The 12,950-nt window shown below is 42.2% G+C and overlaps 1 protein-coding gene across 7 annotated transcripts in view; it reads left to right on the plus strand.

Annotated features, from left to right (window-relative positions):
- Positions 1-12,950, plus strand: part of NCOA1 (nuclear receptor coactivator 1) — a 581,329-nt gene that overhangs the window by 518,361 nt on the left and 50,018 nt on the right. For all 7 annotated transcript variants that reach the window (XM_073561908.1, XM_073561912.1, XM_073561913.1 and 4 more), the window contains 2 exons: positions 5,491-5,659; positions 12,212-12,379. In XM_073561908.1, the coding sequence (XP_073418009.1) occupies positions 5,491-5,659; positions 12,212-12,379 (337 nt within the window). The remainder of the gene's footprint in view (positions 1-5,490; positions 5,660-12,211; positions 12,380-12,950) is intronic.

A 12,950-nucleotide genomic window follows, 5' to 3' on the forward strand; every position in this document is an offset into this window, starting at 1 on the left:
GTGTCTGGCTCTATAGTGGGGGCGCCGTGTCTGGCTCTATAGTGGGGGTGCCGTGTCTGGCTCTATAGTGGGGGTGCCGTGTCTGGCTCTATAGTGGGGGTGCCGTGTCTGGCTCTATAGTGGGGGTGACGTGTCTGGCTCTATAGTGGGGGTGCCGTGTCTGGCTCTATAGTGGGGGTGCCGTGTCTGGCTCTATAGTGGGGGTGCCGTGTCTGGCTCTATAGTGGGGGTGCCGTGTCTGGCTCTATAGTGGGGGTGCCGTGTCTGGCTCTATAGTGGGGGTGATGTGTCTGGCTCTATTATGGGGGGTACCGTCTCTTGCTCTACATTGGGGGCGCTGCACCTCTCTGTGTTCTCGCAGCGCCCCCGTTCACACCGTTCTGCCGTTGTCGCCAGTTCTGACTAATATGTTTTTCAAACTGAACACTTTACTGACGGGAACCAGGCAACAGGCACCATGGCGATGGGTGGCAGCGAAACGTCGGCTGTCTCGTGTCTGCAGCACCGCGCTCGTTAGGCCGCAGTCACTTACGGATTTTTACGACCCCCATGGAAAACGTGACACCACCCCCCCTCCCTATACCAGAGAGAATCAGCGGTGGAGGGATTCTCTGCCGAAATAAAGGGGAGGATTCGGCCGTGACTTGTAAAGGCCTCATGTATATTCATCCCCGTCCCCGAGTAATGTGACAGAGAGCCCATACCACCCTCCCCTGCCCACAGGGTCCTCACCGCACAGCGAGCGAGAGTGCACTGATGGGGAGAATGACGGTATAACCTGGGCATCTCCTGTATATAATTATATATGTACAGCTGGTATATCCTGGGCATCTCCTGTATATAATTATATATGTACAGCTGGTATATCCTGGACATCTCCTGTATATAATTATATATGTACAGCCGGTATAACCTGGGCATCTCCTGTATATAATTATATATGTACAGCTGGTATAACCTGGACATCTCCTGTATATAATTATATATGTACAGCTGGTATAACCTGGACATCTCCTGTATATAATTATATGTGTGCAGCAGATATAACCTGGGTATCTCCTGTATATAATTATATATGTACAGCTGGTATAACCTGGGCATCTCCTGTATATAATTATATATGTGCAGCTGGTATAACCTGGGCATCTCCTGTATATAATTATATATGTACAGCTGGTATATCCTGGACATCTCCTGTATATAATTATATATGTACAGCTGGTATATCCTGGACATCTCCTGTATATAATTATATATGTACAGCCGGTATAACCTGGGCATCTCCTGTATATAATTATATATGTACAGCTGGTATAACCTGGACATCTCCTGTATATAATTATATATGTACAGCTGGTATAACCTGGACATCTCCTGTATATAATTATATGTGTGCAGCAGATATAACCTGGGTATCTCCTGTATATAATTATATATGTACAGCTGGTATAACCTGGGCATCTCCTGTATATAATTATATATGTGCAGCTGGTATAACCTGGGCATCTCCTGTATATAATTATATATGTACAGCTGGTATAACCTGGGCATCTCCTGTATATAATTATATATGTACAGCTGGTATAACCTGGGCATCTTCTGTATATAATTATATATGTACAGCTGGTATAACCTGGACATCTCCTGTATATAATTATATATGTACAGCCGGTATAACCTGGGCATCTCCTGTATATAATTATATATGTGCAGCTGGTATAACCTGGGCATCTCCTGTATATAATTATATATGTACAGCTGGTATAACCTGGGCATCTCCTGTATATAATTATATATGTACAGCTGGTATAACCTGGGCATCTTCTGTATATAATTATATATGTACAGCTGGTATAACCTGGACATCTCCTGTATATAATTATATATGTACAGCTGGTATAACCTGGGCATCTCCTGTATATAATTATATATGTGCAGCTGGTATAACCTGGGCATCTCCTGTATATAATTATATATGTACAGCTGGTATAACCTGGGCATCTCCTGTATATAATTATATATGTACAGCTGGTATAACCTGGGCATCTTCTGTATATAATTATATATGTACAGCTGGTATAACCTGGACATCTCCTGTATATAATTATATATGTACAGCCGGTATAACCTGGGCATCTCCTGTATATAATTATATATGTACAGCTGCTGTAACCTGGGTATCTCCTGTATATAATTATATATGTACAGCTGGTATAACCTGGACATCTCCTGTATATAATTATATATGTACAGCCGGTATAACCTGGGCATCTCCTGTATATAATTATATATGTACAGCCGGTATAACCTGGGCATCTCCTGTATATAATTATATATGTACAGCTGGTATAACCTGGACATCTCCTGTATATAATTATATATGTACAGCTGGTGTAACCTGGGCATCTCCTGTATATGATATATGTACAGCTGGTATAACCTGGGCATCTCCTGTATATAATTATATATGTACAGCTGGTATAACCTGGACATCTCCTGTATATAATTATATATGTACAGCTGGTATAACCTGGACATCTCCTGTATATAATTATATAGGTACAGATGGTATAACCTGGGCATCTCCTGTATATAATTATATATGTACAGCTGGTATAACCTGGGCATCTCCTGTATATAATTATATATGTACAGCTGGTATAACCTGGGCATCTCCTGTATATAATTATATATGTACAGCTGGTATAACCTGGACATCTCCTGTATATAATTATATATGTACAGCCGGTATAACCTGGGCATCTCCTGTATATAATTATATATGTACAGCCGGTATAACCTGGGCATCTCCTGTATATAATTATATATGTACAGCTGGTATAACCTGTACATCTCCTGTATATAATTATATATGTACAGCTGGTATAACCTGGGCATCTCCTGTATATGATATATGTACAGCTGGTATAACCTGGGCATCTCCTGTATATAATTATATATGTACAGCTGGTATAACCTGGACATCTCCTGTATATAATTATATATGTACAGCTGGTATAACCTGTACATCTCCTGTATATAATTATATAGGTACAGATGGTATAACCTGGGCATCTCCTGTATATAATTATATATGTACAGCTGGTATAACCTGGGCATCTCCTGTATATAATTATATATGTACAGCTGGTATAACCTGGGCATCTCCTGTATATAATTATATATGTACAGCTGGTAGAACCCGGGTATCTCCTGTATATAATTATATATGTGCAGCTGGTATAACCTGGGCATCTCCTGTATATAATTATATATGCGCAGCTGGTATAACCTGGGCATCTCCTGTATATAATTATATATGCACAGCTGGTATAACCTGGGCATCTCCTGTATATAATTATATATGCACAGCTGGTATAACCTGGGCATCTCCTAATATATTATATATATATATATACAGCTGGTATAACCTGGGCATCTCCTGTATATAATTATATATGTACAGCTGGTATAACCTGGGCATCTCCTGTATATAATTATATATGTGCAGCTGGTATAACCTGGCATCTCCTGTATATAATTAAATATGTACAGCTGGTATAACCTGGGCATCTCCTGTATATAATTATATATGTACAGCTGGTATAACCTGGGTATCTCCTGTATATAATTATATATGTACAGCTGGTATAACCTGGGCATCTCCTGTATATAATTATATATGTACAGCTGGTATAACCTGGGCATCTCCTGTATATAATTATATATGTACAGCTGGTATAACCTGGGCATCTGCTGTATATAATTATATATGTACAACTGGTATAACCTGGGCATCTCCTGTGTATAATTAAATATGTACAGCTGGTATAGCTCGGTATTGGAGACAGTACAGCTCGGGGCCTCTCTCGTTGCTTCTTCTCCTCTTTGTTGCTGCTCTCATTCTGTAAGATTTGTCATTTTCCGAATATCCTCAATATCTCTCCTTATTTGCTCTCTTGAGAAGCCTGTGGATGCGCTCTTCTCTCTTCTTTCCTCTCTTCTCTCCTTTTTTATCCTCTTATCTTCTTTCCTCTGCTCTCATCTTCTCTGCTTTCATTTTCTCTTCTCTACTTTCATTTCTCCTCTCCATTTTTTCTCCTCTTCTCTCCTTTCCTCTTCTCTCCATATGTCTTCACTGCTCTCCTCTCCTCTCATTTTCTCTCTTCTCCTTTTCTCTCCTCTCCTCTTCTTTCCTCTCCTTTTCTCTTTTCTCTCATTTTCTCTCCTCTCCTTTTCTCTCATTTTCTCTCCTCTCCTCTCCTTTTCTCTCATTTTCTCTCCTCTTCTCACCTCTCCTCTCCTTCTCTTTTCTCCTCTCTCCTTTTTTCTCTCTTTCCTCTTCTCTCCTCAGGTCTTCACTGCTCTCCTCTCGCATTTTCTTGCTTCTCTCATTTTCTCTCTTCTTTTTTTTTTCTCCTCTCCTCTTCTCTCCTCTCCTCTTCTTTCCTCTCCTTTTCTCTTTTCTCTCATTTTCTCTCCTCTCCTTTTCTCTCATTTTCTCTCCTCTCCTCTCCTTTTCTCTCATTTTCTCTCCTCTTCTCACCTCTCCTCTCCTTCTCTTTTCTCCTCTCTCCTTTTTTCTCTCTTTCCTCTTCTCTCCTCAGGTCTTCACTGCTCTCCTCTCGCATTTTCTTGCTTCTCTCATTTTCTCTCCTCTTCTTTTTTTTTTTTCTCCTCTTCTCTCCTCTCCTCTCCTTTTCTCTTTTATCTCATTTTCTCTCCTCTCCTTTTCTCTCATTTTCTCTCCTCTCCTCTCCTTTTCTCACCTCTCCTCTCCTTCTCTTTTCTCCTCTCTCCTTTTTTCTCTCCTTTCCTCTTCTCTCCTCAGGTCTTCACTGCTCTCCTCTCGCATTTTCTTGCTTCTCTCATTTTCTCTCCTCTTCTTTTTTTTTCTCCTCTCCTCTTCTCTCCTCTCCTCTTCTTTCCTCTCCTTTTCTGTTTTCTCTCCTTTTCTCTCTTCTCTCATTTTCTCTCCTATTCTCACCTCTCCTCTTATCTCCTTCTCTCTTCTCCTCTCCTCTCCTTTTTTCTCTCCTTTCCTCTTCTCTCCTCAGGTCTTCACTGCTCTCCTCTCGCTTTTTCTCTCCTCTCACATTTTCTCTCCTCTTCTCGCTTCTCTCATTTTCTCTCCTCTCCTTTTCTCCTCTCCTCTTCTCTCCTCTCCTCATCTTCTCTCCTGTCCGCTCCTCCTGAGCTTTTTTCGCATCCACTTCAGTAGATTTATCGATGCTTCCAGTTTTAAAACACTAAAGTGTCAGGGGAATGTTTTCTGGGGCAGAGGACCCTGCCCCCCCACACCCATACATTCAGCCTCCAGGAGGGAGAGCGTCTGGAATTGTAGCAGTGTCATTATCATTAACACTACATAGTCCTGAGGCTCTGCCCCAGGACCTCTCTGCTGTGTGTGAGATCTCTGGCGCCCCTTGTGGCGAGGTCGCTCATGGCACCTGGCGCATGGTGATAACTTTTTGCCTCCTTTTTCTGCAGTTTTCGGCCGAGTTCGATCAGCTGGACCAGTTGCTTCCAACACTGGAAAAAGAGGTTCCTGGATTTGAGGGAACAGAACAGACAGAAAGCGGGTTACCTCCGAAGACCGAAATCCTCCCGACATCTTTACCAGCTGGTACCGTGGCGCGGACCCCCACAGGGCTTAACAGTAAGTTTTCCCTTAGACGGTAGCTACTGCCCAGCCAATGGCCTTCTCCGAGACTTATATCTGACGGGGACAAACCGCAATCCTAGATCAATAATCCGACTTTTGGATGCAGCTTTGGATGTGAGTGGAGTAGAAAAGTAAAAATCCAGTAGTAAGCAAAAAAAAAAAATCCTACAATACTTGTCTAATTTACCTCTAAAGGAAAAAAAATATCGACTTGTCGTAACAGTAATGGCGACCATATTGGTTGTCACCCAGCTTTCCCAGAAGCTGAAAAAAAACATAATTAATACCGCCGAGGATTTTTTTTTTCTCTAGTCCTATGGTATTGTAGTGTGTAAGCCATGGCGGCCTTGTCTGGATGGTTTATGTAACATTCACCCCCAGGGCGCTGATGCCATAAATCTGCCAGGCGGGGGAGGGGAGAGTGTTTTATCTCATGGAGCTGCTGCCCCGTGATTTGTATGAGTGACTCCGCTGCCAGGAATCAGCATTAATACTCATTCTGGCCCAGATTGGAGGACATGAGGCTGATCTATGGCCGCGATGGGAGGAAGACGCCTCTGATGGATTGGATGCACTGGGCTGAGGGCCTCCTGTGGAGTCAGTGCACTGTACCCCACCTCCTCCGCACCAGGGCTCATAATTCAGCAGTAGGAGTAAAGATCATTGCTATAGATTGCACACACTGGGAGGGGGGATGGGCCGCTGCTACATGTGGATGGTCGGCGAAATATATACGGTAATATATATAAAAAAAAAATTCTCTTTTTCCGATACGTTCGTCTGATCACATATTCCATTTATATTTAAATCATTTTATAACGAAAAGTTTTGCAAATTTTAAATATGCTTTTGTGTTTCAATTTTTAAGAAATATCAACATCTCTAATAATAATAATAATCTCTGCTTGCTGAGTACATTGACTCAGCAAGAAAAAGCACAATACAAAGGGGTCCAATCTATGCTGTGCACCCATTTCTTTTATATCTTTATATGCTTTTTATGTCTAAAGTTTTGAAAAGTTTCTAGACAGATAGAGGCGAAACTTAAGAGTTGGAAAATTCAGCAGATTTATTAAGTAGTAAGTAAACTTTTTTTCTTGAATTATTGATCAGCTTTTAGCAATGTTATAAAGTCCATGAGCTTATTTTGCTTCCTTCTCTATCAAACACCATGCTGAAGCTAGTTCATGCTCATTTACAAGCTGCTTTGAACTGCTGCTCTAAGAAGAATTAAACACAATTTACACAACTCTCCCCATCTGAGCTTCTCCGACTCCCTCCCTGTGTTCAGACAGAGAGGGTGTTTGTATAATAGTGCTTGTGTCTGGATTCTTCCTAGAGCAGCAGTTCAAAGCAGCTTATAAAAGAGCATGAAGGGGCAGTAGAAACTGCACCTTCAGCATGGTGTTTGAGAGAAAAGGAAGCACAACGTAATGTCATGGAGTTTATTACAACAATTCATAACATTGCAAAAGCTGATCAAAAATTAAGGTAAGGTGAAGGCTGGTTACAATGTATCAGTGCAGGTAAAAAAAAAAAAAAAAAAGTATCGGCCTGAATAGCAAACTCGGTTGCATACAATTGTAACAAACCCTCAGCCATTTAGAAATGCACTCTTATATTTTAAGGTTTTGTTTTTAGCTATTGGATCTAAACAAGTAAGTGGCGCACTTCCCGGGTCTCGCCTCCTATGGCTATCATGTGATGTCCTGACTCCAGGGACAGATAATATCTGGGGGTTATCACTAATCTGTCAATCCCAAAAGTTCTGAAAAGTTTTTAAAGGTCTTTCAATTTCCTTGAAATGAATGGTGGCTATTAAAGGGATCAAGATTCACAATTTTCTTTTTTTTTCTTCCGTGTGTAAATTAATATAGTGTTTCCCTTTGGGGATTGCCACCATTCTAATAGGGACTACATATTAGCATGCTCTTCTGTCCGGAGGGCCTTTTTTTTTTTCAATTGCATCTCAGACCATCAAATTGTTTTGTGACCTTCATCTTAGGGATGTCTGGGTGGTCTCAGCTTAGGGGGTTCTTCCCTCGGGTGTGCAGGACATGCCAGAAGATCATGTATGGCGGTATTCCCCTATTAAGTCCCCACATGTTCAGCTCAGTTTGCATGATCCCTACAGTCCAGTCCGTTCATCGGGGGAATTCTGCGCTTAGAATGACTCTGGCGGCGGCTCTGATAACATTTCCCGCTCGCACTGTATATACTGTATATACATCATAATTTGTTTTTAGAAATTCCGTGCAGTCGTATTCCTGATTTCTGCGCCTTAAAATAAACAAACATCTCGACATCGCGGAGACCGAAATGAACTGGAGTCAAATAGGAGCTGTACGGGTGGCAAATATTTGCACAGAAAGTCTCAATAAGCTCTGGATGGGAGTCTGTTCTGCAAAAGGCGTCAAGACTTTTGACGAGTGTGAAAGAAGCTGTTTACAGACCCTTACTGTGGGGGGGGGGAGTCAACGGCAATACTACACAGCCCTCAAAATGATTGCTCGTATCTTGCCCTTAAAGGGGATGTCCATGCTTAGAAAAATGGGACTGCTTTCTTTGAAAAACAACGCCACACCTGATCAGAGGCTTTGTTTGGTGTTTTCGCAGCTCCTTTCTTGTTCTTGTGCTTGTTTGTTTACCTCTGAACTTGCATGTGTTCTTGCTTTTTTTTTTACTAGAGAATGAGGGGTCTAAATAGAGGAAATGGATCTCCATAGTGGGAACCAAACTAGAACTCCTCTCCCTTTATACTGCCGGGTTCTGCCAACTGTGGACACGAGGGATTAATACCGGTGGATTGTCTTCTTCTCAGCTTTCCATGTTCATTGTGTTGAAGTGCTAAGGAGGAATGGCCTTTTCAGGTTCTCACTAGCAAACGGGCCAAGATCGACCTTGATCGGGCTCCCGATCTCTCTTTTAGCCACTGTGGTAGAGGTTGTTTCGCCAGCAACGATGACAAGCTAAAAAAGTCACGTCCACGATGGCCACCTTGAGACACCACTTTGAGTTGATGGCACCTCTTTTAGAAGTTTGTTGGTCACCTTTCTCAGGTCTGATAGTCTCTGCTTTATCCATCAATAGGTTAATGCAGCTGATCTAAAGATCTTAATGGGTGAATATAAGCAGCAAAGAATGCTTAAAGAATTTTAGGCAAGTTTTTTCATGTTCGAAGGAGGGGGGAGCAAGCTTGGGCCGTATCCAAAGTCAAACCTGCGGAGACGCTAAGCTATATTTTGCCTGTGTTTTTTGTTTCATGGATTTTGTAAGATGCCATAGGGATTGCCAGAAGGATGTCTGGATTCGAGCCTGTTCACCTCTCCCAGAGCCGGGCTGTCAACTCTCAAGGACAACAACTGACTAAGTCCTATAGAAGAATGTCACTCAGCCCTTGGAAACTGAGCCAGGCTCTAATGGCCCCCATCACAGCGACACCTACTAGGTATGAGTGATCAGTGACAGCTCTGTATATGCTTCATTGAGGCCTCTGTCAGCCATGAACTTAGAGGCAATTATAGGTTCTCTATAGCAAGCTGTGTACTGAGCCGGGGTGTCAAAACTGAAGGACCTCCTTGAATGGAGACTAGACCAAGAGTAGTCTTGTTGGGGCAGGTATTAAAGTAAATAGTAGCTCTGCACTACATAGTGATGGTCAAGAAAGGATTACATAGGAGCCAACACCAAGTACCTTACACCATGGAGCTAATGACTGCCAGCATCAAAGACCCTATGCCGAAGAGTCAATACTAAGGAATCTACACCAAAGAGCCTACAGCAGTGAGCCTAGACCATGGATCATACAATACGAAGCCCATACCCAAGGGTCTACATAATGGTGGCTGCACCAAAGAGTCAACACGATGGGACTTACTCTATGAAACCTATACTTGGGAACTTACATCATCTGCCAATAACAAGGAACTAACCCCAAAGAGTCTACACCAGAGTCTATACTAAGGAGTCTACACCAAAGAGCCTACAGCAATGAGACTATACCATGGATCATACGATACAAAGCCCATACTTAAGAGTCCACATTACGGAGGCTGCACCAGTGAGTCTATACTATGAGACTTAATCTATGAAACCTACAAAGTGGAGCTTACACCGTCTGCCAACAACAAGGAACCAATACCAAAAAGTCTATACTAAGGAGTCGCCACCAATGAGCCTACAGCAATCAGCCTATACCATGGATCATACAATACAAAGCCCATACCCAAGAGTCTATATTATGGAGGCTGCACCGATGAGGCTTACTCTGTGAAACCTATACTGTGGAGCTTACACCATCTGCCAAAAACAAGGAACCAATACCAAAGAGCCTACGCCAGAGTCTATACTAAGGAGTCTACGCCAAAGAGCCTACAGCAGTGAGCCTATACTATGGATGCTACCCTACAAAGACTATACCGAAGATTTTACAGTATGGAGGCTACACCAAAGAGTTTACAAGATGAGGCATACTTTGTGAAACCTATACTGTAGAGCTTGCATCATCTGCCATTAACAAGGAACCGACACCTAAGAGCCTACGCCAAAGAGTCTATACTTTACAGTCTACACAAAACAGTCTGAATCACCATGCCTACATGAAGGAGCATATATCGAAGGGTCTGCACAATGGAGCCTACACCAAAAATTCAAGGCTATATGCTTACTACTACTACTACACTCTACTCTGTAAAACCTATACTGTGAAACACCATCTGCCAACACCTAAGAGCCTATGTCAAAGAGTGAATACTAAGGGGTCTATACCAACGAGCCTACAGCAATGAGCCTATACCATGGATCCGGCACCATGAACCCTAAACTACACTACAAGGCTTTCACCATGAGACCTATACTCTGGAGCTTACACCCCTTGTCAACTACAAGGAACCACCACCTAAGAGCCTACAACAAAGTGCTCAGCAAGCCTGTATGAAGGATCCTATACACAGATCCTACATTATGAACACCAAATTACAAAACCTAACCCTAAAAGTCTACATTATGGGGCATACACCAAACAGTCTACACATTGGGTTTTCACAGTGAAACCTACACTGTGGACCTTATACAATGCAGCCAACAACAAGAAACCAAATCAAATAGCCTGTGGCAGAGTGTATACTACAGAGCCTGCATCACCAAGCCTACATGAAGGAGCATACACAAAAGGATCTACACCATGGAGAATACTCCAAAGAGATTACACTGTGGAGTCTTCACCAAAAAGTTTATACTGTGGAGGCTACAATATGGAGCCTTTACTGTGGAACCTATACCACAGAGCCTTCATCACTTCTATACTAAAGCGTGTTTACTAAGGCGTGTACAACAAAGTACCTACACTGTGGAGTAATTGGGCCTTTACCAAAGAGACTACACTAAAGAGTCTACACTAAGGATCCTAAATAGTGGAGCCTACACCAAAAAGTCTACAGTATGGAGCCTACACGAAAGAGCCTACACTATCATACATAGTGGGACCTACACGAAAGAGTCTACTGTATGGAGCTTAGCTCTAGACAAACAAGCTTATATTACCTCGTCTACAGCATGGAACCTACACTACAAAGACTACACCAAGAAGCCTACACTATGGAGCCTTTCCTAAAGAGTCCATTCTAGAAAAGTGTACACCAAAGCACCTGCTTCATGGAGTCTAAACCACAAAGTCTACCCAAGGTGTCAGCACCTAATAGACTAGTCTAAGGAAAGCTCCCCAATATGTCTTTACTTCTCAGAGTTTTCTGGTTAGGACCACGTCTTGTTGGATGGGAGGTTTTTCCAGTTTTAGAATATGTTCTGCTATGTAATCTAGCACAAATGACACGTTATCAGAGTTGTAGACTAACCCATACAACGACACCGTAGCTGTAGACCTCAGAACATGGACAGTCTGGTCACATAGTTCCAGTGTATCTGACAATAGGGCCTTTTAATAATGTCACACTCAAGTCAAGGATCCAGAAAAATGACACCAAAGTTCCAGATCAATGGCAGAATATCACTCTAGAACAATGCTTCTTATTGTTACTTTCATTAATTAATCACATTCTCATTATTGACCTACCTTGTCCCAGAACCAATTTGGCACCCACACCAACAGATAGACCTTCTTGATTCCAATGATCCAACCAGTGGTGTAAACTCTTAGCCCTCAACCATCTTTAACCTCAGCTTGTTGGGTGGTTTTGAGTTGATAAGTGGTGGAATTTGTCACTATTTAAGGAAAATAATAACTTTGGTGAGCAAAATGAGTCATGGTCTTAGACAGGGAAGAATCTAAGAAGATGTACTAGATCTAAAATGGTCATCAAAATGCTGTAGCTTTTTCTTAACAAGATGTACTAGATCTAAACTGGTCATCAAAATGCGTTTTCTTAAGGTTTGATGGTGATAATTGCTTGCCTGAGGATGTTGCAGGAAGGGGGGGTAACATTTTGGTTCTAATATTTATGCAAATATTGCATGGTAAGATGGCTGTATGGATGCTGCATGTACATGGCATGACCCTAACCACACACATGCATGTTCCTTACTCCTTAGATTTCAATGGCATCAACCCAACTCAGTCTCCCTTTGGATTCTGTGAGTCCTTAGACCCGGAACTGAATCCATTCCCTGCACCTACTGACACAAGTCCCCGGTCAGGACTGACACCGGAGCAGGGCCGCGGAGTTTTACCCGGAGCGCCAACATTTCAGACAGATCCTGGTATGTAACACTAATGTCCCAATCTCACGATATTTTTGGATTTGTATATGTACATGGATTGGAGTAGCTTAATAGTATGAATGTTTGAACTAGTTATCTAAGCCTTCAGTTGAGAGCTGTGAAATATATGAAGGGCTAGTTATTTAATTGCCCCATAGATATAGGGGCCCATGGTAGGTTTTGCCTAATACCTCTTCCCTTTTCACAAGCCAATTCTAAACCCTGGTTCTCAAAACAATCTCTATTAAATGATCTATGGTATGTCTGTGTTTTCACATCACAACTGAAGACTTCTCCAGTGCTTCACCTGTTGTCTAGAATGCTCTATCTTGGGCAGTTAGACTCAATTCACAGCTTGGGGCTTTACCTGACAATTCATAATGCGGGGGACCATCACATATCGTAGTAATTTTTTCCTCACAGCCCTCGGGTTCCTTCATACCAAATGAGAACCTGTCTTGAAAAATATATCTTCATGTAGCATTTTATCCACCTTTGCTCCTCGGTGCATCAACGGTCCTATTAGAGATGAGTCCAGTCTTCAATGCCTCCATCTTTTCTACTTTCCTTG

The sequence above is a fragment of the Dendrobates tinctorius genome, unplaced genomic scaffold (assembly GCF_039654945.1).
Source record: "Dendrobates tinctorius isolate UK_male_01 unplaced genomic scaffold, ASM3965494v1 ptg000332l, whole genome shotgun sequence".
NCBI classification, from domain to species: Eukaryota; Metazoa; Chordata; class Amphibia; order Anura; family Dendrobatidae; genus Dendrobates; species Dendrobates tinctorius.